This window comes from Canis lupus, chromosome 21 (assembly GCF_048164855.1).
Source record: "Canis lupus baileyi chromosome 21, mCanLup2.hap1, whole genome shotgun sequence".
Lineage (NCBI taxonomy): Eukaryota > Metazoa > Chordata > Mammalia > Carnivora > Canidae > Canis > Canis lupus.
In genome coordinates, this window is record NC_132858.1 from 32,109,376 (window position 1) to 32,137,306 (window position 27,931).

The 27,931-nt window shown below is 37.1% G+C and overlaps 1 protein-coding gene and 1 long non-coding RNA gene across 8 annotated transcripts in view; one reads left to right on the forward strand and one right to left on the reverse strand.

Annotated features, from left to right (window-relative positions):
- The window catches only part of SEMA3D (semaphorin 3D), a 210,745-nt gene that overhangs the window by 127,025 nt on the left and 55,789 nt on the right, over positions 1-27,931 (forward strand). For all 7 annotated transcript variants that reach the window (XM_072791319.1, XM_072791321.1, XM_072791320.1 and 4 more), the window contains 4 exons: positions 1,501-1,594; positions 4,395-4,523; positions 12,947-13,089; positions 26,651-26,765. In XM_072791319.1, coding sequence (XP_072647420.1) covers positions 1,501-1,594; positions 4,395-4,523; positions 12,947-13,089; positions 26,651-26,765 — 481 coding nt within the window. The remainder of the gene's footprint in view (positions 1-1,500; positions 1,595-4,394; positions 4,524-12,946; positions 13,090-26,650; positions 26,766-27,931) is intronic.
- On the reverse strand, positions 139-27,817 carry LOC140612989 (uncharacterized). Its single transcript, XR_012014099.1, has 3 exons — positions 27,696-27,817; positions 8,237-8,650; positions 139-380 (listed from the first exon to the last, which is right to left on the reverse strand). It is a non-coding gene; the product is annotated as an uncharacterized lncRNA (long non-coding RNA).

A 27,931-nucleotide genomic window follows, 5' to 3' on the forward strand; every position in this document is an offset into this window, starting at 1 on the left:
GCTTGTGGGGAAGATTCACTGAGACAGTGGAGGCAAATTTCCTGGCCCACAGTTAGTGTCTATTAGCAGCAGGCACTATCCAGGTTAGCATTAAAGTGCATTTACATCAAACTATGAAAGAACCATTGCCAATCATGCTTTTTAAATTGCTACCACTGTTTTTTAGAAAGATTTTATTTGTTTAAGAGAGAGATAGAATGGGAGCAGGGAGGAGGGGTAGAGGGAAAAGCAGACTCCCCACTGGGCAAGGAGTCCGATGAGGGACTAGATCCCAGGACCCTGTGATCATGACCTGAGCTGAAGGCAGACGCTTAACCGTGTGAGCCATCCAGGTGCCCCGGGGTGGTCATTACTGTTGGTTCTGTTCAGAAGAAACAAATCTGAAATGACAACATAAAGCAACAAACAATCTCATTTCCTCTGTCCCTTTTGCTTCATTGCTTACTTTCTAGATAAGTAGCACCGAATGTTCCTTTCTTATTACGCATGTGTTCTGATATAACTTGGTAGATACACCATCTAGAGAAAATGTCTGAAATGTTGGATTTCTCTTAGTGCACATGCAGGGTGAGTCATCAGCATTTCTGCTGGATGGTAGTGTTGTCATTGTTATGAAACACTCAGACTCATGGGGCCATATTCATTATACATTCATATTTTTCTTGGAAAGTTCAACTTAAGATGTTATTTTTTCCTGAATATTAAAAGTCTGCCAATGTCATTCTGTCTGTGGCCACTATTATAAAAATAGATATTCCAGCCAAAATAACTATGTGGTTTTAATGTGTACAGTGTTTTCATAATAGTGAAAATACTACACAGGGTTGTTGTTTTTTTTTTCTCCCCCACATGTATCAACAGCTCCGTAAATGAACTGCATGTCTTAGGATGCTTTTATGGTCTCTAAAATCACAAAATGTCACAAGACATATTTTGGTGTACTTGCAGATATGTGAGTAAATAAGCCACAATAGTAATGAAGTATAATTATTATAGTAAATTCATTTTTCTCTCTCTCTCTTTTAGTAATCTTTATACCCGATGTGGGATTTAACTCACAAATCTGAGATCAACGGTCACATGTTCAAACAACTGAGCTAGCCAGGCACTCCATAAATTCATTTCTTAGATGAGAAAATTAGCTTATTAGGCTCAATTAATTTGTTACTAGGCTAAAGAAATATGTGTGCTTGATGGTGATTTTTATAATGGGAGTGGTCCAGATTTAGTGAATTGAAGGCTATATCACTACTTCCGATTGAAAAATTCATTCAATTTTATCATTATGACTTTGGGCAAGCACAGACCAAAGCATGGGAATTGAGCCTTGCCAGAAATAATATTTGCTAAAGAGTTAAGGAGCATAGCATGATGCATATGCTATATGCTCAATCAGTTTTTGTTGAATTAATGAGTTAGAATTTAGTTCTTATCTCCTATCTTCTTGCTGATTCTGCTATTTAAAAAAAATCTCACTTGTGTTAATATTTCTCATAATAGGAAGTAATATTCAAACTGGACACACATAATTTGGAGTCTGGCAGACTGAAATGTCCTTTTGATCCTCAGCAGCCTTTTGCTTCGATAATGACAGGTAAGATCAACAGCAGGCAGTTCTTGCTTTTAGGTGATTTTCTGAAAAGGTATGTGTAGATTAAACCACATTTTCTTATTGAGTTAAAGATTATGTTGGATATTCTTTCACTGGCTATTTGATTATAGTATTTCAGTGCCAAATATCTATATTTAGCATCCTATCCTCAGGGGAGGCCTGAGCAATCCTTCATTTCTACACATTTTTTAAAATGTATATTTACTTATTTGAGAAAAAGAGAGAGGGAGAGAGAACACAAGGAGGAGGAAGGGCAGAGGGAGAGAGATAAGCAGACTCCTTGCTGAGCAGGGAACCCAATGTGGGGCTCCATCCCAGGACCTCAAGATCATGTCCTGAGCCCAATGAAGCCACTTAACCCACTGAGCCACCCACGTGCCCCTCCACACAGTTTTTAAATGAGCTTCTGGTTGAATTCTTTTTAATGCAAATGACACATAATACTTGTTCTATAATTTTATATTTAGATGTCTCAGATTTTCTTATACCAAGCTATGTCCCTATTTGGCTTACTATAGAAGTTAAATTTAGCAATTCCTTAAACATAATAAGTTACAGGCAGGCACTTGATGGGATGAGCACTGGGTGTTATACTATTTGTTGGCAAGTTGAATTTAAATAAAATATTTTTAAAGAAACATAGTTACAAAATATGCTGAATATTTGAGTGGAAGGATTAATAATAAGATGTAGTAGATACATTAATAAAACAAATGATAGAATACAGATAATAGAATGTTGTAACACCCTTTCCCTCAATTTCACATTAACCTGATTGTATTAATGGAAATGTGAAATTTTTGCTGGCACATTCAGTCTCCTCTTGCTTTGTCTACATCTTAAATTCACTTGTGAGGTGACTATCCTGTTTAAAGAAGGCAGTGCTGTGTGGTCTGCAGTCTGTTCTGAGGAATGTCGGCATGACCTCTGAATTTTAACCATAATGAGGACACCTTTTGTCTTGGTTTGGTTCATGCCTTTACTCTCTTTTTATTTAACTTGTCTATCAATGTTTGAATAGACGATAAGGGTGAAGCACCATGACATTTTAATTTTTACTTAGTGAGAACTAGTGATCTTCCTTTGAAGTGAAAGCGTGTGTGTTTTTGTGTGTTTTGAAAATTGTATGACTGATGTTCAGTCATTATCCTCAGAGAGTGGGATAGATGATTTGGGATCCTGATCTGTCAAGTGGGGTTGACATACCCGTAATAAAAACAATGGATTGTAGGCATCGGTGACCCCTCTTACAAATCCCTAAGTGATTTAAATACAAAAAAGACAGTTTTAAAGTCTGGATATACAGATGCAATTTTTAGGTTGAAACACACCGTTTTTTTTGACAATATGTTCAAATATCCACAGTTTTTATGTTTCAGATGAATGGTTTGTTTCCTTTACTCTTACCAAGTAGTTGGTATTTTTGATACCAACTTTATTGATATTGTTATTTTTTTCTTCCATTTTTAAAAATTTGCCCCACACATGAAATATTGTCCTTTACCATGTATTTTAGGGACTTGCTTTAAGAGATGGAAGTGATATCCTATCTACATTTACTTTACCTAACTGGATTTCTCTCTCCTGGGTTTTGTTTTGTTTCCTTTGGAAATTGACTCTTGTCATTATTTATATTGCTTGATTCAAATAGTTCAGTAAAAGGTTATTTAGGTGGACGTAATCAAAGGATTTAGGAAGCATCTCAATCACTTAGAGAAATTCAGAATTTTAAAGATAATGTTTCTGAGGAAAATTGGATTTTAGTGATAAAACAGTGTCTCGTTCTTATACTTAGCCATTTAAAAATCTAAATGCTTTGTAGAGATTAGCCTTTTTTAAAAATTTTGATCTACTAGGTGTACTCAACATTGTTGACTATAAAGATTTCTTAAAATGGAAGCTTAGCTTTCAAAGGGAAAATATATTCTTCTGTAGGGACAGCATTCTTGTCTTTCCCCCTCTAAGTGCCGAGTAGCAATAGGGAACACAGACGCCTTCCTCCTTCACTCCCCCAATCCTTTTTTCTTCTTCTTCCCCCATCTCTTCCTTCCTTCTTCCTCCCCTGTTCTTTCTCTTCTGCTCCCCCACCAACACACACACGCACACACACACACACAAACTTCTCTCTTTCTGGTAAAACATGGATATGCATTTTACATAAATAACAGGACAAGGAAGTTCGATATGCAGTAATAGCCACATCTTTCCCTTTTCAGGAATTCCTGTTTATCAGAACCATTAGAGATGTGATTAGCTACAAGGAATGCAACATGTTATAATTACCAAGAATGACTTCAGTGCTGAAAGCTCCCTTTCAGCAGAGGTTAGGCAGAGAAAAGTTGTGGTCATTGAGGTTGTGTCGGTTAAGTAAATACTCATTACACAATCCATTCCTCATTACAGCATTTACTTTTTAGTATTTTTTTTTTTGTGCTGCTACAGAGACTAACTCCCAATTGTGATGTATCCTTGAATTATTTATGGGGAGAGGGAAAAGGAGGAAGAGCTTATTCATAAGAGAAGCTGATGCACGTGCAGTTATTAATTCAGAAGATTGGCCATTTTTATCTTCAGCTATGTAGCATCAGCGCACCAAAGCTCATTGAGTTATCTTGTCTTCGACTCTACAAATTTTTCAAAATTTGAATGTAAAACTTAGGAAACATTATCTTCTCGTGTTAAGCAATAAATATCTTTGGTATCATGCAATCAGATTAGTATATTGCAAATAGGATCTGCTGCTGCACTCTTAAAAGTCCTGTGTGTTCTCTCTCCCCCTCAGATGAGTACCTCTACTCTGGAACAGCTTCTGATTTCCTTGGCAAAGACACGGCGTTCACGCGTTCCCTTGGGCCTACTCACGACCATCATTACATCAGAACTGACATTTCAGAGCACTACTGGCTCAATGGTTAGTGATTTTCTCACTTTTCTTTTTTTTTTTTTTTGCCTTTGCTTTCGGGTAGATAAGAGACTCATTATTACTCACTCAAATGTGTTTTGGAATAAGTGGTTTAGCTTCACATTATAAAATACATTTGATATAACTCCCCACTAAGTTAGATAAATCTCCAGAAACTGTTGTGTATATAATAATAATAGCTGACATTTATTGAAGTGTGCTAGTGTCTTGACACTGTTCCATGCTCTGATTGAGTTTTTAAATGTTCACAGTGACATCTGAAATATGCATTATTATTAATGTACCTTTTAAAGATGAGTAGAAAGGTAGAGTGAAGTTGAGTAATTTGGTCAAGTCCTTACAACTTGTCAGTTGGAGAGTCTGGGGTTCAAGTTGGCAGTCTTTCTCCTGCAGTCTGTTTTTTTAATGACTAAGCCACATACTGTCTGTGAGCCTAATACAAAGGGGTTAGTTAGATGGTAGTGCTAACTTCTTTATTTAAAGATAATTTATACTTGGGTTGGCATGTCCCTCTAAAATGTCAAGCATGTTAATATTGACGTTAGTTTATCTGATTACTTTTTTGTTTGGAGGTCATGCAGTATTCTGAGTTTAAAAAAAATCCACCAATGAATTAATTGATTAGTTAACTAATTTACGTTTGTTTATGCACTCCTGCCGTACAGCAGGTTGGGTTTTATCATGATCGTCTAAACTTTTCTAATTATCATAGGACTTTATTATCCAGCATGGCAGGAATAGGCTAACGCGGCCTTTGATGCAGACAAACAAATTTCTCATTCCCACCATAAATACTGGGTTTCAGTGGAGGCGGCCTGGGTAGGCAGTTGCTGGGGGCTATCTCTCTATCTCTCAGTATCATTTAAGCAGTGACAATGTAAACAAAAGGGGAAAACACTTTAAAACATTTCTTTAGTCAGAACCTCCAGATCCATTTGTTTACCCAACAGTGGGATCTCTGTGGACCAAAAGAGCCCTATTAATAGGGAAAACAAATTTGGAAGATATCTCAATGTGATTTCTCATTAATTTCTCTACATTCAGACAGGGCAAGACTATCTTTCTTGAGCAGTGATGTTTTTGTGGACATACTCGGTTTGAGAGTGTGACTCTATGGATTTTACCAAATAGAAAAACTTACCTGTTTAGGTAACAAGATATGCTATGACTTTAAAATTAACTATAGATTGTATTTCTTAATCTTCAAATGGAAAATAACATCATTTTGCCACTCTTTTCAGAGATAATTCTATTTATTTCATAACAGTGATATGTCCATAAAGAAGTGTGGAGCATTGCTAAATTAATAAATGTAGGAAATCTTCATTCAACTATTATTTGACTAATGGGCTTTTCTTAGTGCTGTGTGAAGGGAATTACAAAGTAGGAAAGCTTGAGTTGGTTTAACATTTAATAACAACTTTTGAGGACCCTTGGCATACTGAATGCTGTTCTGTTCCTGGACTTGGACCCTGGGAGGGTTACTGACCTCATAGATGATGACTGCATGAAGCATTAGAAGAGAGAGAGAGAGATGGGGCTGGAAAGTTGTAAATATTATCCTGACATCACAAGGAAGTTAGCTGCTATGGTTTAGTTTTTTTTTTTTTTTTAGATATAATGGACACATAACATTATATTGGTCTCAAGTGTACAATATAATGATTTGATATTTGTATTGCAAAATGATAATATTGCGAAATGATCTCTACAATAAGTCTATTAACATCTGTCACCATACATAGATGGAAATTTTTTGTGTGTGCCTAAGATCTACTCTTTTAGTGACTTTCAGATATGCAATATGGTATATTAACTACAGTCACCATGCTGTACATTACTTCCCCAAGACTTACATTTTAACTGGTGAAGTTTGTGCTTTTTCACTCCCTTCATCCATGCCCTGATGTTAATCAGGGAACTGGATCTTTGTTTTTTATAAAGGTAACTGACAGTAGCATGAAGAGAAGACTAAGAATGAGGATAGAAAAAGTAGCCATAGCAAGGATACAGGAAAAAGGTGGGACCAGAAGATAGGTCTTGACAGTGGAGACAGTTGTGAGAAAATACAGCAATAAATACTTGAAATAGAAGATACTTGTTTGGGAGGAGAAGAATCCAACGATATGAGAATGGAATTCAAGAGAAGATTTTAGATACTGAGAAAACTTTGCAGTTAAAGAAGTCAGTAGAAAGGAAGAAAGCAGACAAGATACATAGAAGAGAAGTCTCAATGGATAGAATGCAGTCGAATGACTAGGAATCAGGAACTAACATTTATGGCTCATTCATGGAAGAATGTTTAGTGATTGATGCCAGGAGACCATAGACCCTGGTTTGTTCTGGACACTTCCAGGCTGCCTCTAATGTTCTATGACTCTTTAAAGTGTCCGAGTTTAGACAAAAATCACAGCTCTGTTTCTGTGGAATTTAATTACCGAGGTTTAAGTCCTGAGTATCACTTATTTGTGACCCTGGTCAAACCTTTCTGTGCATCTACATTCTTTGTCAAAAGTTCATCATAATGATAGTGCTTAGTCACAGGGTGTTCTGAGGATTAACTTAGATCGTATAGGGAAGGTCATATTGGGAAGTCTGATGGAAGACAATTTTAAGAGCAGTTCAGTGTCAATGCTGTCATCACCCTCATTGTCATTATTCTTAAAGGTAAGAAAGGCGGGAGGTGGTCCTAAAACCCTGAAGGCCCTGTGGTTGACTGACATCTATTTAGCATTTGTAACCATTGACCCCTTTTAATTTCTCTCTCCATACATTTCATAATTCTGTGAGCTCAGCCACTCTCAGATTTCCAACTGTTTCCTGTGTTCGTGTTTTTTGAAACTGTATTTCCAAACCTCTTTCTGCCACTCAGAGCCTTTAAAAATATTTATTTGGTGTCTTACATTTTCATCCCAGATTTTTAAAAAAATCGATTGTTCTATAATGTGAATACAGGTATCGAAGCCTCTGCCCTGATAGTGCCACTAATGTGTTTTGATTTTTTTTTACATGTTCCTTAGGTTGCAATCCTTTGCTTGAGTTTCTTTAAATATATGCAGATACAGATATAGATATAGATATGTGAAAGACTAATTGGATCTAAAATCTAAAATCCTGTGAGTCTAACTTAAAATTATCTTAGTTTCCCTCTCTAACCTAGCCTTCAATGCCAGTTTCCTGACTTCTATCTTAACTTTCTGAACGTTATCCACCCAGTTACCTTGAAGTTATCTTTGATTCCTTCCTCTCCACACCCCCTTTATCTTATCTATCACCAGGAGCCTTTACTTCCGTCAAAATATCTATTGGCCTTGTTGTTGCCATGGCCACCACCTTTCCACGGGTCTTCATCACTTGGCATCTGGGTTCTTGCCACTATGTTATTGTTCGTTAATTCATTTTCTTACTGCTAATTTCTTGTACTTCAAACTTCTTTTATATAGCAGCCATGCTGGACACTACTTTAGGCACTTTTAAGGTATTGTTCTATTTACTGAGAGAGTTACTATTCCCATGTTACAGTTGGGGATCGCTTAGAAACCAGATGTATCGTTCATAGCTAGTAGATGGGAGATTAAAACTCAGGATGTCTTTCTTGCTCTAGACACTTTTTCTTTTTATCATGTAGTTCATGATCAAATTCTGCACTTTAGAGTGTACATCCCTGCCTTAGGAGGCCCACTTACGGGGTCCGTGCCTACCTGCCGCGTCGTCGTGCGAGCGCAACCGGAGGTCCCGAGGGGGAGGTGCCGCCCCGCGGTCCCGGGTGGGAGGCCCCTCCGGGTGGCACCCACGGGAGCGGAGGTGTGGCTTCCCTGGCTGACCCCGCGCCAGGCCCCCGGGCCCTCCGACGGATTCGCGCCCCGGACCCGCAACGTTGACTGAGACCCCGGGAGCGGAGGGTCGGCCGTGCAGTCTGCAGGGGGCCCGGGCCTCCCACCGCCACGGGGTTTGCTTCCCTGTTCACGCAGCAAGTGCGTGACGCTCCGGCAGCAGCTTCCTAAAGGTGTCGCCAGGTAGAAGGAACTGACACACGTTCGGGATTGCAGACGATGGAGTCAGCGTCCGTGTCAGATCATTTCTCCTGTGTTGTAACATCGTTGTGTGCTTTATTCCTGGTTAGACAGTTTGAGAGTTGTTTTCCTGTTAAATTTTGTCCTCTATGCTTTCACATCTAGTTTAAAATCCTACTTTTTAGCTGTTTGGGAATAAACTCTTGTAGATTATTACATTCAGATAAAGTGAAATACAAGAATAAAATTACATTTGCAATTGAGTATGTTTAAATAATTAACCTTTTAAGAAATATGATCCTATGTGAATCTTACATAAGTCAAAAGAATCCTTTATGTTTGTGTATTTGTCATATTTTGTTCTCTGCCCTGCAGAGATTAACCAGGAGCTATCCTCTTCACTTGCCAGTCCAGGGATCCTTGTCAGAATTTCTCTAGGACTTTGTCTAATCCAGTTTCAGTAGCCTTAAGAAGTAGGTATCCTGACTCCTTCTTTGAGAGACTAATCCATCTATTAAATACCTCACCAGGAGCATGAAAAATTGCAAAGATGCAATGTTATGGGCAGTTCTAGATGAAGCCTTGATGGTTCCACACTTCTCTTTTTCACTTTCCTTTATCAACTTAATCTTAGAACAATCAAGAAATACAAATCAGAGTGGTTACTCAAATACAGTTGAGTTGTTGTGAGAATTTTAAGATAAAGTTTAGAAGTATGACTATTTGGAAAATGAAAACAAACAAAGATGCCTCAAATGCATATGTTTTTGTTTTCTTTCCTGGAGTGGAAAAGAACTTTTGTTTTAAATTTTTATTTTTAACATATGGAGGCAGTTTTCATTTGAAATTTTTATTGGACAGTTCTGTTGTCTCCAAATTCTCCTTCCACCAAAAAGGGTAACTTTTTAAAAAGTGGTAGCAAGAAGATACTAGAAGGATGGGATCCCTGGGTGGCTCAGCGGTTGAGCGTCTGTCTGCCTTTGACTCAGGGCATGATCCTGGAGTTCTGGGATCAATTCCCACATCAGGTTCCCTGAATGGAGCCTGCTTCTCCCTCTGCTTGTGTCTCTGCCTCTTCTCTGTGTTTCTCATGAATAAATGAATCAAATCTTAAAAAAAAAAAAAAAAAAAAAAAAAAGATACTAGAAGGAGTAAAGGAAACTAAGGCAGTCACTACTTGTTAACTCATCTGTGTGCAAAGAGCTTTATAGGGAGAAACGAAAGTGATGCGTATTGCAGGCTCCATGGGTTGGTACTAATGCTAATAGCTCATTTGTGAAAATGCATGATTTCAAACTCCGTCACTATTAGAGCATGTCTTTTATATGCCAAAGGGGGAAAAATGTGCTCTTATAATAAAGCCCAGGTGTCTATTGGTATCATTTTAAATTATTTAATGTAGCAACTGTGCACGTCATACGCTGATGAAATGATAACTATTTTTACTCAAACTTGGCAGCAGCTCAGGAAAGAGTTTCTATATTAAAATACTAGCATCAATATTCTTCTAAGACAGGACCTCAATTGAATCTGTAAGAAAAATATTTTGTATTCTCGAAATGTATTTATTTTTAACTCATGTGTATTCTTATTATTTAAATCACACAGTAGAGTATTATTTGATACTAACTCATTTTTCAGGATTATGTTTCTTCATATAATAAACATTTGGCTTAAAAACTCCATCATTCAGTTTTTTACAGTACTCCAAAATGGTTGTCTTATGGTACTTAAAAGAGAACCAACACTTAAAAGAGAATCCGATAAAATCATTGGTCACTGAATAAAGTGATTGTTCATCTGTGAACATCTAGGATCTCTTGATCATCTGTGTGATATATTGGTTGAAAGGTAAAAGAAATATACATTGGGAAAATATCTACTCTGCTTCCCCCACTGATGATAAAGCACCTGGAGTGTTAGACTAGTGTCATAGTCTACCTTTGACCATTTCACATGGTGATACCTGCACTTGGATAAGGTTTCCAATATCCAAAGTAGGTTTTTCTGTGTATTTCTGCAGTAGAAGAATATGAATTGTCATATATTTTTGGACTATTTGCAGACTGTTTATATTCTAATTTGTTGTAGAATTGATTTTTTTGTTGAACTCTAAGCAAGTGAAGACCTAACAATTGGCTCCTCTAACCACTTTGCCCATCTGAGTATCTGAGGAAAGCTTTATAAGCAACTCTGTTTCACACTGGAATTACTTTTACCTGTAATGATTTTCTGTTTCACATTACTAAATTCTTATTTCCTCTCTAGATACTATGTAAATTCTGTACCACAATGTTGTTTTTTTAAATTGTAAATTCAATCACTAAAGTGATAAGATACAAATGTTACAGGGTGACATGCTTCATGTTGAACTTTTATTTGAATTATATTTGAGTGCTATGATAAATTCTACTTGTGTGAATCCCCATTTTAAGTTCAAATATTTACTAAGATAAAACAAGCCAATCGTATTTCTATAATTTATGTGTATTTTCAGTTTATCCCTTTTGTGTCCTGCTCCTACACGGTGGGGGGGGGGGGGCAGCAGGAGACAGAGAATCCTTAAGCAGACTCCCTGCTGAGCGTAGAGCTCACTGTGAGGCTTGATACCAGGACCTTGAGATCATGACTTGAGCCAAAACCAAGAGTCAGACACTTGACAGACTGAGCCTCCCAGGAGCTGCAAAACTCTACATGGTTTTCTAAAATTTATTTATTTATTTTTATGTAACCTAGGACTATATCAAAGTGAGATTATCAAGAGCATAAGAATCCATTGGAGTTCTAAACTTCAGGGAAAGAACAGGGAAATAATAAAGAACAAAAGAGAGAAAGTTCATGCACATAATTCCCCCTCACTTTCTTGAAGTTTCCCATTTATGTGGAGAAGAGATTGGATAGGAGACCCCAGTTGACCAAGCGTAGCTGACATGATACACACTGAACTACCCATCACTTGGAATCAAACATTAACTTTTGTTTATTGAAGAGAGCTATTATGAAGTTTTGTTTACTGGGCTGTTGACCTACTGCTCTACATTAGCAGGGGGATGATTTTCAGGATTCCTGGGGTACATGACAAATAAGGCAATGTTGATCTTTTTCACCTACCACTTACTCTCTGTTTTGTTTGTTGTGCTGATGGTTGTGGTTTGAAACTTTTTTGTCTTCTCTTGCTTCCTGCTTCACTTCCTAAAGAGTGCTCTGGGGGGCTTCCTTCCAGGCATATTATATTTTCTACTTAATTGAGATCCTTCCTTCCTCAATAACCACTCTCTTTGTTTATCTTAATCAAAGGAACTATTTCTGAATTAGTATCACCTCATTACAGATCTGTTACCTGGTTCATTCACAATTCTATAAAACCAAGACTTAAAAATGCCCAATACTTTTTAAACAAAGGATTAGTAACACAAATTGGCTTCTCATTGGTGCAATGCCAAGGGGCTAGTTGAGTTGCTAATATTTTTTTCACTTGTCATGTATTATGGACATATTTCCATGCTAATACATTTAGAACTGTGTATTTTATTTTTATCAGCTACCTGTTATCCAAACAAGTGTGTGGATGTGCTAAATTTTCTATCATTCTCTTGTTTGTGTTCATAATAATGATTATCATCCTCAAGATTTATTTAATAATATAATATTTATTGAACCCTTATTATGTATCAAGCACTATCATATAGCAAGAGTTTTACATATATTCATTCATTTGGTTATTGTATCAGTTATCCTACTAGGTGTATGTGTGGTAGCCTCATATCAGGCATGAAAAAATTGAGGCATAGAGAAGACAAAAAATTCATATAAGGCCACCCTTGTAGTAAATGGGAGAGATAGGATTTAAGAAACAGTGACTATGGGATGCCTAGGTGGCTCAGCGGTTGAGTGCCTGCCTTTGGCTTAGGGCGTGATCCCGGGGTTCTGGGATCAAGTCCCACGTCCGGCTCCCTGCATGGAGCCTGATTCTCCCTCTGCCTGTGTCTCTGCCTCTCTCTCTGTCTCTCACGAATAAATAAATAAAATCTTTAAAAAAAAAAAACAATAACTCCATCAAATAAAAGGAAAATATAAAGTCATAGATTCTCCTGATATGAAAGGAATTTCTAAGTAACTTAGTTGGGTTGTAACAATCGTGAATATCAGCCAGTCATGTTGTCACCCATTCTCTGGAGTACCTGGAGTTCCGAGAGAACTTGTTCCAGACCTCTGTGTGCTAATACATATTTTTACATTGTGTCATGTTTATTTGTTATATGTCTCATTTCCCACATTCCATTCTTTTGTTTTGTTTTGTTTTGTTTATTCTGCTGTTATTTTCCATTCAAAGACACTAGCGCTATTTTGGCTGAACTGTTTCAGTATTTTAATTTGTAGCTTTTTTCTTTCAAACAGGAGCAAAATTCATTGGAACTTTCCCTATACCAGACACTTATAATCCAGATGATGATAAAATATATTTCTTCTTTCGGGAATCATCTCAGGAAGGCACCACTTCTGACAAGACCATCCTTTCTCGAGTTGGAAGAGTTTGTAAGGCAAGATATATTTATGTTACTTAAGGCATGTATGTATATGTATGAACAATTAATTGTGTGATGTTGAAGAAGAAGTTAACGTCCATCATTCATAAGTAGGATGAATTCATACTATCTACATGAATAATTTTTCGGATCCAAAAGTGAAAAGAAAAAAGAAGATTCAAAATTTTCCAGTATTATAGGGATTTTTTTTTTTCCCAGTGTGAACTATTACTCAGGTTTGAGTTACATCTCTGGCAGCTTGCTCCTTATGTTGACAGGTTATTCCTTTGCCACTTTTCACTATTCCCAGTAAGATCACTGCATTTTCCTGGTCAATGGAATTTAAAATGCTTTTATGCATTAAATTTGATTTTGAAATTGAAAGTAACATAATCACTGTAGTACTTTGAACACTAACAGAATCAGATCTGATATTTTATGAAAACACGTCACACATGTAAAATTATGTATCTGTATAGGGATCAAATAAGTTGAAAATATGGTTATAGTAATACTACAGTAAATATTTCCTAGAGCATTTATCTAGGTTAGGTTTTTGAGAATAAATGAGATAAGGAGGGGGAAAAACAAATAAACCGAAATGCAAAACATTTAAAGAACACTGAAGTTCATTTTTTAAGATTGCCATTTTATGTAAGTTATAGGAAAGCAATTCTATGAAACACTTCCATTTTTTTCCATTCAGGTTCTAATTTGAGTGAATATAGGCTTTATAGAATAATAATGCTACTGGAATCACACTTTTGATTTCAATATATTATTTTTTTAGTTGGTTTTATCTTCCTTGAAATAACTTTTCTTAAATAGCCAGACACCTTCCACATAAACTCTTGTTATTCAGAAGAAGAGCTGTTAAGTTAATAAATACTCTCAATAGGAAGCTTTTTTTTGGTCTTGTACAAACTTTTCATTTTCTTCCATTTGAGCCTATCACTTTTTTGTCTCAGTCTGTACCCTCAGGCTTTTGAACACTTCCAGGGACAGAAATACAAACCATCACAGCACTTAAAATTGCTAATGAAAACATGGCTTTTGAATGAGGCCAGCTTGTGAGCACACATCATTCTTTACCTAGTTAGTGTCCTAGCCAGTGATGCTGTCTCCCACTGATCCCTTCACCCCCAGGGGACAGAATTCTCTAAAAAGCATCCTCATTCTTTCAGAGTCCAAGAATTCACAGTAATTTCTCTTGAAGCCTCTTGCCTAGATGAATGGCTATTGCTTGGAGTAGCTGTAGTGTGTTAGTGTACTGAAGCATGCTTTATAACAACAGCATCCCCACCCTGAAAACCTGGGCCGTGCATTGACATCATTTATATAAATCTGCTACATTATATATGTCATAAAAGATTTACAAGTCACTTTCAGATGAACATACATAACAAGTGAGGTTTTGTGAATACGTTCAATACTTATTTCTTACTAGGTCTAAAGCATTTGATAGAAAATCATTCATTACAAAATGCTATTTTTACCCCATTATTATATATACTGAAAGCTAAGTTAAAGATGGAAAAATATATTAAAGAAAAATTTAGATGCCCTGTTTATAAACTTATGTACTCAAAATATGATATAAACTCCAATTATCAGCCCTGGGATATCTTAATTATGAACAATCTTCTATAGAATTGAAAAGGCTGAGAGAATTGTAGTACAGGAATCTTCCCACCACAAAAAAACTCTAAGGCCACACAGCAAGATTTTGTCATGCCATTGTGTTTGGATAAAAAGCTAACAAATTGTGAGATCAAATAAGGACATGTGATGGATGAATTTCCTTAAAAAAAAAAAAAAAAAAAGAAGGGAGGTCCCTCTTACATCTCTTCACCCAGGCACTGTTTCCAGTTAGTACCATCTTCAGAATTTCCTGCTACACATATGACCCATTGGTCAAATGTTTGCAATATTCGGTTCTGCATGCATCTTTCAAAGTTTTTAATTGCAGCATGTCTTGCCAGTTTTTAACTTTTCTTAATAATTTAGGATTAAAGTGTGGCAAAAAGTGAGTATTTGTAAGTGGAGATTGCACTGACAAGATTAAAAATGACTTGAAGTCTTTTAAAAACTATGTCAGAATGGTAACAAGTTTAACTAAAGAAAACAACTGTTGAGCATCATCATTGTTGCTGTTATATATTATCTTCACATAGAAATGTTCTTCTGACATTATTCAGAACATATTATTTCTCTCCGTTGGTTCATTTTTTCTTTACCCCCATGGGGCTATTACAATATTGTTTTTCTGTTTTTAAGAAATAATAAATGTATGTCTATGCTATGAAACAAAATTTAGTTCAATAGATAGAAGCAAAGATCCAAGGAGTCAGAGGTCATATTAGAGAGAATTAAGAGTGAACTGTCTACACTTTACTGAGTTTACAAATTCTTTTAGTAATGTGGGAGTCCTTTATACTGTCTTTTCCACCAGGATATTCCTACAGCTCATTTACTTAGAAATGCTCTGGTTTTGTTGTTTTTATTTGTTTCCATTTGTAACTGATGACTTTGGGCCCCTAAATTGTTTATACTTTAGTAGCTGAAGAGGGAGGAAGCTCTTAAATTGTTAACAACTTTCAATTTATTTATTGTTATTTTATTTTATTGACCTGTCAAAGATAATATTATTAGACTGAGTAGCGTATAGTAATTGATAAAAAGAAGGTTTTGGAAATAGGCAAATTATACAAAACTTAGCAAAGAATTGTTTATAGAATAAGGGTGAGTCTTTCCAATTCTATAACCCACTCTTTCATTATTATATCATTTCATTATTTCGACAATAACAAAATATGAGTTCTGTACAAAATGCAATACACTAGACATTGGTAGATAAGTGAAACACTGTCCCCATTCTTTGAAACCTCATAGTACAGTGAAGGAAATGGAAATAGAAACAGATAATCACAGTATAATGTGACAGAGGTTGGAGCAGAGAACACTGTGTATTTGGTGAAGCTCAAACATTGAATCCTACAGAGGGAGGAGGACTAAATCAAGGAAAGGAAAAGATAGGGCTTTCCGGCAGCATGTGACAGGGTATATTTGGTTTACAGAAGGATGAAATCTCCTAAGTAGAACTCAAGGGGGGTATATGAGCAGCAATGTCATTGGAGATTGGAGTGGTAAATTGGAAGAAAAGAAGTCTTGTTTCCATATGAAGGTGTTTCAACTTTATCTTGTAGGCAACGAGAAGTTATAAATGTTTAGTAGAAGAGAAGTGACTTGATGGGTAGATATACTTAGCAATAAATTGAGGAACGCATCTGGATTAAGAAATATCTGGGACTAGGGACCTGTTAGGTGGTTCCACAAAGACGATAGGAATGAGTAGAACTGTGAATGCATAGAATCTAGATGTAGATGTCTAATAAGTCCGTAATTTATTGCTAGTGTCTTATTAATTGCTTAGTGTCGACTATCTGTCCAATTGAACTTTACATGATGATGGGACTATTGCATATGCACAGGCTCCCACACAGTAGCCGTGTGGCTGTATTAACATTCGATTAGCGTGACCGAAGACTGATTTTTAATGTTATTTAATTTTAACCAATTTTACTTGATTTTTAGATTGATTGATTGATTGATTGATTTATGTGAGACAGAGAAAGAGAGAGGACAGGAACAGTGGGGAGGGGCAGAGGGAGAGGGGGAAGCAGACTCCCCATGGAGCAGGGAGACGGATGCCGAATTCAGTGTGGGGCTGGGTCCCGGGACCCGAGATCACGACCTGAGCCCAAGGCAGCCCTTGGTAGCAACCGAGCTACCCAGGAGCCCCTAAATAAGTCTGACTTAAATAGCATCGTATGTATTGTTAACTAACGAATTAAAATAAAAACTTAAAATAATAAAAATAAATGATATCCCATGGCCGTTGGCTACAGTATAAATATAGACTATCAGAGTGTTCACTTACTTAACAACCCTGTGCACAACTCTATGCTAAGTAAACAGTAGTTTTATAAAAGATAAAAAGTGATACTTGTATCTAATGAGTTTGCAGCCTAGTAAATAACATATGCCTTGGCCAAGAAAACACAGATTAATGTATGATCGGAAAGTATGTTAAGTGCTAAAATTGGGAAAAACATCACAGGGTGTGGTTAGGAAAAATGGGTGGGTTTTAGGTTGGCTGTGAAAGATCTGTTGAGAAAGTAACTTTTGAACAGATACTGAAAATAATCAAGGAGTTGCAGGGCAAAGCTGACAGAGATAGAGAAGAATATTCCAGGCAGAAGGAAAAGCACGTGTGAAACCTCAGAGGCGGGAAAAAACATTTAAGAAGTCAAAAGAGCTTGTCTGTGACAGAAGCATAATGAATACATGGAAAATTAGGATAGTGATTGCTTCCCCTTTAAAATACCATAAAATTTCAAGTCTTAGGAAGTCTTATCTTCCCCGTTTGTATCTAGGACTGATATTGCAAGTATGGACCTCATGATGCATCTGAAAGGCTGTTGGATCCTGGATGCATTTTAATTCTTACTGCTGCCCCCGAGGCTTTGATACTTGCCTATAGACAAGGACCTCTATATTCTTGGTCGTTGTGATTTCCAGAAGATAAGCAGGGATGAGGAACATTCAAAAAGAGAAATCTTCTGACATTTGAGACAAAAAACACCAAAACCAGTGTATGGGCAGAGATTTTCTACTTGGATATGTTAAAGTTGATCTGGCTCTGGGATGTGCTTTCCAAATAGTCAGTGGAAAATAGGAACCTGAGGCTCAGTAGTGTCTGGAATCATGACTTTGGAAATCACCAATATACTGATAGTTCTTGAAGTCATGGAAGTGTGTGAAGTTCCCCAGGGAAATACGTAGTACAAGATCAAAGAGCAAGGACCCAATCCTGAGGGACAATGATTTTTAAGAAAAAAACAGTGGACTGTTAAGGCAATTGAGAAAAAAATAGCTTGATAGTTAGGTGGGGAATTGGATGACAGTGGTGTCACAAGTCAAGGGCAAAAGTTGTTTCAAGAAGACAGCAGTTGGGCAGCTCGGGTGGCTCAGCGGTTTAGCGCCACCTTGGGCCCAGGGCATGATCCTGGAGTCCCGGGATCAAGTCCCACGTCGGGCTCCCTGCATGGAGCCTGCTTCTCCCTCTGCCTGTGTCTCTGCCTCTCTCTGTCTCTGTGTGTCTCTCATGAATAAATAAATAAAAAATCTTAAAAAAAAAAAAAAAAAGAAGACAGCACTTGTCAGTGAGGTCACACACCCAAAGGAAGTCAGATAAGAATGTGATTACAAATCAGGAAGTAGATTTGGCAGTAAGGATATCGTCAATACCTTTAGTGTGAGTGGTTGGATATTCAATGTGAAAGCAGACCTAGGCTTCCACCTCTAGGTGTAGACGCCTTCCTAGCTCTGCTCCTTAACTTAGGAAATGGGGGCACCTGTCTCTTCCATGACTGCGTTACCAAACAAATGAAAGACTTAAATGAGATCGTATGCATTGGGATATGGCAGATCCTGAGGAAGGTACTGGAAAACCAGAGTGACGTAGGTCTCTATTTTCAAGCAGTCAATAATGCAGAAGATTGATGTGTGAATAAGTAAGTTCCTTGTCATACTACAGAGAGTTAAATATCAAAAATCATGTGCACACAGGCACATGCACGCACACATCACGCATACACATTCACACTTTCGGGACCAGGGCAACTAGCTGCTGGGAGTGGAAGGGTGGTGTGTGCATGTTAGGGACAGGTGCTGGTTAGAGACAGGTCAGTTACTAGGGGTTAGTGGGAAGACTGCAAACTTAATTAGCGTCAGTGTCTGAAATTGTTCTTATTTTGCCTTCATTTTTTAGCAATATTTGCACTTGGAGGGTGGATCTTCTTGCTGGACGTAGTCAAAAGAATTTGGAGATATGTCGACAATTTGAACTATGAAATTTTTAGACAAGAGGCATGGACAGGGAAACACCCTCAAAACAGTAAAGAAGCCGAATTAGGGTATCATTTCTTAGAAAAATATTGATCAAGGACAGAGAATAAGTACCTTCATCTAAGGAATCTCTTTCCAACTCAGCATGTCCATCTTTGTATGTGTGAGAACTCATTTACTGATGATTTATTTCTCAGGGGTGTCCCCACCTGCCAGGCAAAGTTCTTACTCCGTTTTCGCATCTTTATCACATGAGGCTGAGCCTAGATGGTCTCTAAAGACCCGCCTGGCTTTGTGATTCTTGATCCTGTCATAGGGTCAATATTCTCAAGCGCCCAACGGTGCCCCTGCCACTCCGGTCCGCTCCTGCCAGCAGTGGGTCCCACGGGTCTCTGCGGCAAGGTGCATGCCACCTAAAAGGACAGGTGAAACCGCCCTGAACACTGCTTCTCTGGGGGGGGTGGTCGTCACTGCCCGTGTGAGTCCCTGAATTCAAGTTCCAGGTGGAAATGCCAGTCACCCCAGGGGGGCCTGCTTGCAACTTTTCGCCTGAGGCTGTTTCGCGTTACTCTTGGATTCTCTTCACCGTTGGAAGCACCATGGGCAGCTTGCTTAGAGGTGCAAGCCACTCTGGGTGCCAGCCTAGGCTAGGCCAGCTCTCCCCTCTGCTCTGCAGGATTCCCACTGTCCAGCCAGGAATTCAGTCTGGATGGTCCTTCCCAGCACTTGCCTGGGGGGCTAATTAATAGACCTTTGCTTCAATTCCACTTGCATTGTCCGCGTTGATATATGGTCCTATTTGGACAATTGCTGCCTTTGAAGATTTGTGTTTTTAGGCCGATGACACATTCTGTGTGTATTGATCTCTGCCGGGTTGTGGGATTTTTTTTTTATTTTTTTTTTTTGCTTACTTTTAACGTGTCACTTACAACCTAAATGAGAGATTTAGAGCTCTGAGCTACAGATGTGCTTTTGCTTCACTTCCATCTGTTTTCCTGTCAGAAATTCCTAGGCAAGAATTTATACTGTTGCCTGTGGCTTTCTTTTTTTCTTTCTTTCTTTTTTTTTTTTTTTTTAATTTACCAAGCTCTGATCTAACCTGAAAAACAAAACAAAACAAAAAACTGCTTACCGTGCCTAGATTTACCTAATTTTAACTATTAAATTCTTAGAAATATACTGAGATTTTTAGTAGAGTGTATCATCAGGTCCAGCATGTCTAATAATCTTTACAGGCTTTTGGAGTAGTTCGAAAAACATGTTTTCCACTTTGATTCTCCAGTGGCAAATTGAAAACAATCATCGCTAAACGCTAGAGTCCTTTCCAGAAAAAAAATAAAAAAACATATATAGGTTACCTTGAAAGCTTCTTCAGAATGGATGCCTTAAAATTATCATGCTTATTAATACCTGCCATACACGTTTTTTTTGTCTATTTTGTTCTCCTCTTCCTTTGTCTGAGACGTTTGAGTTTGTATAGTTTTGTTTCTTTTATCACTGAGAGATTCAAGATTATTTGTAGGTGAAGTAGAAGACTCTTGATTTTGCTTTTATTTCTTAGTGGTCATGACTTTATTATTATCATTATTATTATTTTGCATATCAATGAAACAGCTAACAAGATGAAAAGTAGTTACAGCACATTGCGAGGGAAGATCCGGGCTGAAAAGGAAAATACAATGATACGGTCCTGTCATTTGATTCAGTCCATGTAAATTCACTAACATTAGTTTATTTAATGTATTAAAAATGTCCCCATTTCAGCTCTGCTGTCAGTATAATAATACTGTCCTTTAGTGTATATGGCACGCTTTCCTTGTGAGGCTCTTGGAACCACTTATTCCAGATTCTACTTTTTTGTTTCTGTCTCATCACCCACCATTATAGTTTCCAGCTTCTAAACAGGCCATTCTGTGTTTGGATTACCCTTATCATTTTTATTTACTTATACAGCCCCATACAGACCATCTGGATTGAGGCTTACAAAAATTCTAAATAAGTCTCTAGAAATAAGTGCGTGAAGTTTGAGGGAGCACGGGGGGAGTACAGTGGGCAGCTGCTCTGAAATGTCAGCTGCTGTGGTCCCATCTCCAGTGTTTCTTGGTGTAACAGGTCTTCAGGCGATTAGGAGCCACATCCCAGCAGGACACTGTTTAGACCCCACAAAGGACAGCTGTTTTCACAAATGACAGATCAGATAAAGAATATGAATGATGTATTGAAATACAGCAGACCTTACATTGAAAACACAAAAGTATCAAATTGCTCTAATCTTATTGAATGCGTAAAAAAGGATCAATAGGAAGCCTGTGTGTTTACCTCAATTGGGGCAGTTTCAGTTATGGAAGAAATATGTTCATTGATTTACAATATTGTAGTACTTAGATTACACTTCAAAAGAAGTAGATGTTATTGATTCATTAATTAATCTCTGACATTAAATGTCATTAATGGCTGGAACTGGGGAGAAGTGTGCATAAAAGATGTATAGATGAGGGTTTTCAAAGCGTTTTGGGAATTCCATTCTCTTGACTGCACAAAGATGCAGAAAAGCATTAGGCAAAAGAACTGATTTTAAGCAAAGAAGAATTTGTGAACCAGTCTGACTCCAGCATCAAATCTTTCTTTCTTTTTTTCTTTTTTATAAGTGCTTAAGATGGGTCATTCTTCAGTATTTGTTGATCAGAAAAGCCTGGTGTCTTTCAACTTAAACTCATTAGTATGGTTACAGATGTCTGAATGCTAACCCATATTATAATGGAATACAACATGTCCACAGAAGGGTCGGTGATTTCATTGATTTATAAAGTCTTTAGGTGTGAAGAGCATTGGAGCTGAAAGTCAATTCTTATATTTTCCAAGAACTTCTTTTTCCTGAGATTCAGGTGAAAAGGACCATATTTATAAAGAGAGATCCTAAGAGATCCTCAAAGAGGATGATGTATACAGATAACATTGTGTTTAGCAGATGAACCCAGCATAGTGACCCAAAGGTCAAAAGACATACTCAATGAAAGTTCATGTGTGACAGTTTGTAGCTACTCTATGTGTCTATGTAAGATTTATAAGACCTTGAATCTGCTGGGACAGTAGAAGCAAAATGGAATCACCATTAACCTGCTTTCTGACTCATCTACCCATTAGTAGACTACAAGTAGCGATCATAGTATTTTATACTATGCAGCCGTCACTCAATCACCCAACTCAGAGAGAGTTTATTTTAAAGCTGCTGAAAGGTTGTAAATTGTTCTTTGTTTCATCTTTCATCTTTTCTGTTTTTAAAATTAAGAAATGTCACAAACATGTAAAAAGCCACAGAGAATAAGAAAATAGTCACCCTCTGTGCTCACCACCCAGATGGAACCCATGTGGTCTGGCTGGTTTACATTTAATTTCTTTGTTACTTTCATCTCTATTTCTGTGTAGAGACTGTCAAGGCTTTTGGCAATCTGACCACAAAGAAGCTGTGATGGAGTAGAGGCACAGAAGTGGCCTGTGACTCTCAGCTGCTGATTCTGACATCTCAATAGTAAATCTATTGTGTTAGTGAGATAGTTGCGTTCTTTAGAACTTCACAAAAATAAGCAAGGAGGTGACAATTTAGTACAAAAGTGGTTACCTCCCTTTTAGCCCTCTTCTGGGCTTAAAGTTCTCAGGGGATTTTGTGGCTTTCCAAACAAATCCAGGGGCTGAGAGCTGGTCAGCAGTCAGCCAACTGACCCTTGCCTACAGGAGAAATACAACTCCTTGTGAATTGAACTTTGCCATTCCAGGTCATGCTCTTGGATGTCTGTAAGAGTTACTATCCAGTCATTAAGTGCTTATAATCCACTCCTGAGAATGTGTATCCCAGAAATTATACTTGTTTCCCTGCTGACAGCAGGTGGCTTTCATCTTTGACCTGGACCTTTTTTTTTTTTTTTTTGCTTGTTTTTTATCTTCTTTATTCCTTGAGGCCAGAGAAGGCTGCTAGATGGATAGGCAGGAACATTTAAAGATTCTTTTGTTCAAAGGATTCCAATTTCCATTTGTCAGGTTAAATATATATATATATATATATATATATATATATATATATATATATATATAGCCTACAGTATGAGACTACAGTATGCAGGCTACAGTATGAGACTCTTTCCCATCCAACAAATTTGAACCTAGAATCATTAGAATTTTGTCATAGTTTGTCTTAAATAGGATGATAACTGCAAATAGAAAGAGGGTGCTGTTTGAAAATGGACATTTATTGTTACTTTTTATCTCACAAAATGTTTAAAAGAGAATGCCATTGCTAATTTTTATGATGAAGTAGTGATGTATACACCTGTTAAAGGAATGTTGTAAAGCACATATTATGTATCTGTTTATTCATTTAACAAAATAATTCAAGCAACTACTCTGCTAGGGGTAAGGCAGTGAACCAAACATAGTCCCTGGCATTAAATTAATGGTAGCTGATAAATTCCCTTGTGTATATTGAATCAACACTTTTAGTATTTCTTGCTGACTCAAAATATGCAAATATGGGCAATGAAAAATTTTAAATATTATACATGTGTGTGAAGAATGCACTAAAATTTAAATATATTAACTAGAACTTGGCTTAGTACAGGTAGGGCTCTGCTAAAATAAAAATATTTTATATTTTTATAAAAAACATGTGAATTTAAAAAGATATAAATCAAAGTTCATGAGAAAGATGGGGAGGTATCTTACTTTTTATTTTTAAATTTATTTAAAAATCTCTTTCTTTCTGAGTGACTCTAGGTAACATATTTCTCCCTGAAATCCTACTAAACATTAACACAGAATTTACCATTACTAGAAGGAAGCATTAGTGTTTTTGCCTATTCATATTAACATCTGGATTTATATTTATTAAATGATCTGAGGATGTGAGCAGTAAAAATAAAGGTCATGTCTAGATAAATCTGTCTTCACAGCTGCAGCCATCATTAATCATCCAATAGCTGGCTGAAATATTGGTTATTTTTATTATTGAGCAATTATACTGCAAGAGTGGAAACACCATTTACAAAACCTAAATTCAACAGCAATTACAGACATGTTTGTTTTTAGAGGGTTATTGTGTGAAATCTATTATGTATTCATTTTCTTCCACTTCTTTGTAGTAATTCTTTGTACTACATAGCATATTATTAAATGACATATAAATGCTTTGGTCTGGTATTAAAGGCTTCCTGGATTGCACCCCGATTTCCTTTTATAACATTTTCCTCCCCTGTTTTCATTTTATCCCAGTCTTCATCTAAACCAAATTTGTCCTGGGTCTCCATACATGTTCTGAAGTGCTCCACCTATTGTCCTTTCTCTCTAATTTCTAGCACCTAGAATATTTCCTGAATATTCCAATCTATGAATGTCTGAATTCACCTCTCATTTTAAAAATAACATTGAACCTACCTCCACAGCAATGCCTGTCCTCTTTTTTTCCACTACAAAGGCATTTCAAAGGAAACTTAAATTTTTTGGCATTTATCTATACTTTCTAAGGATATTTATCATTTTTATCTTGTATTTTTAGTTACTCACTAATAACCAAACATGTATTATTAAACACCTGATAAGCAGGACATTAGTAACATGTACAGTAGGTGTTGGATGAAAAGAGTAGGGAGTGTGGTTTCTGGAAAGAATGAATAATTATGAGAAAATCAACTAAATGTTCCTTTGCTATGTATTATCACCATGTGTCAGCAATTCTAAACAGTATCAGTGTCAAAATACTATTACCAGAAAGGTCTTTTGTTGGTCCAGTTTCCAAACAATTGCTGTACTTATCGTTGAGTTTATATTATGTATCTGCCAACACACATGAACTCAGTTACACGTGTTCCAAGACTAAGTGCACATCGATTTGGATCATTTAAAATTTAAAACAGAGAGAGACGTAGTGCAAACTGTGAGGTGCAATTTTTTTGTTCAAGTGCAAACTTTAGTTCATACGTGAAATATTGAATTTAAATGTCCTGAATTTCTTTTTTTCCCCTTTTACATTGTTATAAACTTGAAGAACACATCAAAAAAATAAAAATTATTACTTATTTATACAGAGTTATTACTGACAAGTATTCTGGTGTTTAGCAGAGGGGAAATAAAGTGCGATTCATGGAGCACCTGGGTGGCTCAGTTGGTTAAGCCTCCAACTTTGGTTTTTGACTCAGGTCATGATCTCGGCGTCCTGGGATCGAGCCCCGAGTCAGGCTCCATGCTCAGGGAGGAGTCTGCTGGAGATTCTTTCTCTCCCTCTGTCCCTCCCCCCAGTACTTTCTCTCTCTCTCAAATAAATAAAACAAAATAAAATGAGATTCATTCACTCTGGGTGCCCTGGGATACCCCTGGTGTTAGGTGCTAAGGCTAAGGCTGGCTGCAGCCTGTGGTCTCAGGGACTTCATTGTCTTCTGAGCTCCCCCACAAATCTATAGCTTTCTGAAATTTGCTCTGTTACTAAAATTATATCATCTGGAATTTGGATTTCCACATCACCCAAGATAATACTCAAAGAGCTCTCTGTCTTCCATCCCCTTCCTTTTCTTCCCCCCCACTTTCTTGAAGAAGAGCAAGTAATTCTATGACTTTGAATTCTCCTGTTTGGAGTAGTCATTTGCATACTTTTCTGTAATTTCATTTAATTTTCAGAGATTAAAGAAGCACAGGAAATACAGTTCCTAAATATTCAGAGTTAGTATTTGATAGTGAACTTTTTATTAATCTTATAAAACATAGATTGCATGAAGGATAAAAATGTTTATATAATTTACATTTAGATGTAAATACATTAAAGGAAATAGTGACTCTAAAAGTAATTTTTGAAAGTTTAATTTAAGTACTTCCTGTATTTATGCCATGAAACAGTGTCATCTTACTTATTGTAAACATAGCACATCAAGTCCAGTCAGATAACAAATTGTATTAATTTAATGTTCATAGAAACGTATTAAGTTAAAAATAAGACACAGATCTTTTTATGCTGAATTATTGAATTTATTTTACTGAATTGATTTAAGTGCTTATGTTTGGTAAGTGTCTAAAGAACATTTTAATGAAATATTTCAGAGTCAAAGTATAGAAAAACATCAATTAGCATTTAAAACAAGATTGGTTTATATGTATGTTTACATTGCCTTATTGCTTAATTGGTAAGGCACTAATTTTGGAAAAAAAGACTTTTTAAGTCTATAGGAAGGCATATTTCTAAAGGCTGTATATCATGATCTTCATCATGTGTATAATATACAGGTCAGGGCTGGTATTTATGGAACACATGTTGTCTGGCCCTGTGCTAGGCACTGTACACAGATTTTTCCATTAAATCATCAAAATAACCAATTTCAAGGCATTAGCTATATTTTTTCAATGAGGAAACAGAGACTTGGAGAGTTAAATAGCCCTTTGTTGGCCATGGGGCAAAAATATGCAGAGGTGAGATTTGACTGCAGGCCTCATTCATGTACACTGTCGCCCCACTCACCTCTGCTCATTCAGTATAGCCCTGTTGTATACACCGTTCATCCAACCATGAGGAAAGCATGCAGTGTTAAGGAGCCTTTTCCTGTATTGGAAAGTTCAAGGCCCTGAATCTGGGCTCCCTGACTTTGTAAACAATGATGTTAACTCTGTATCTTTATTATTTTCCTTTTTTCAGAATGATGTTGGAGGACAGCGCAGCCTGATAAACAAATGGACGACTTTCCTTAAAGCCAGATTGATTTGCTCAATTCCTGGAAATGATGGAGCCGATACTCATTTTGATGAGCTTCGTAAGTTACAGGCTCCTTTTTTTTTTTTTTTTTTTTGGTCTTAAAAATGACTTACTGATGAATACATTAGGCCTTTATTTTCGCCCCCAGCATAGCAGAGGACAGCTTGCGGGAGTGTTATTACTGAATTTACACACACACGAAGAACACGGGTGTGCTCCGGGTCTCGGGGCATATTGTCCTGAAGCAATTCCCCTCTTTGTCAGCCTCCTCAAAATTAGGAGGAAACAAGGCTGCAGCAGGAGACAGAGCTGCTGGCAGTGCCTCTGCAGAACCGCCCCTCCTCCTGTGGCCTTCACCTGCGAAGCAGCCGCTCGCAGGCAGCAAGGACTCGTCCTTATTCTGCGGTGCCCTCTGCTGGAGAGCACGGGACTGGGGAACCGGCCCCTCTGACTTGGTGGGAAAAAGAATGCTCGACCAAGTGCCAGAAGGGTTATTCTCTTTCATATCCCCTCTTTACTGCTCCCAAAGTTAATTCTAGGAGGTTTTTTTCAGTGATATATGAAGTTAGCATCATCAAATCTTATTTTTGGGCTATTTTTGCCTTGCAATGTGAAAATGATTTTACCATTGAAGGATTTTGCCATATGGTATTTAAAGTATATTATATGTTGAAGTCTATTATATGTTCAGTTTTGACGGTGGATCCCCGACGTTACAGGTAAGCGTGCTCACATCTCCAACGACCTTACAGTGGATGTTATTTACACCTACCCTGGTGTCGGTAGTGCTCAGGTAGTAACAAGATATTGAACAAATAATTACAGACGTCATTCTGCACAATAACGTGGGTAGCTATTTTTATATTGCTAGCAAGTAGGTAATTGAATTATTAGTAAGTTGGCACAGTTACAGGACAAGACTTTTTTTTACATTGGAGGGTTAAAACAATGTATGTTTCTAATTTCTATTCTGTAAGAAATCACATACCTCTGACTGGAAATAGTCATGGAGATTAGCAAGCAAATAATCCCATCTGCAGGGGATGGGAGTAAACACCCAGGAAGTGAGACATCCAGTGCAGTGGCACATAGCTAGAGAGAAAATCAGTCTTTAGCCCATAATTTCTGATGTCATAATAGAATGACTCTCACTGTTATGTCAATTTTACATATTGTTAGAGTCTCAGAAATACTGTATTCTTATAGAAAAGGCAAATATGTAAT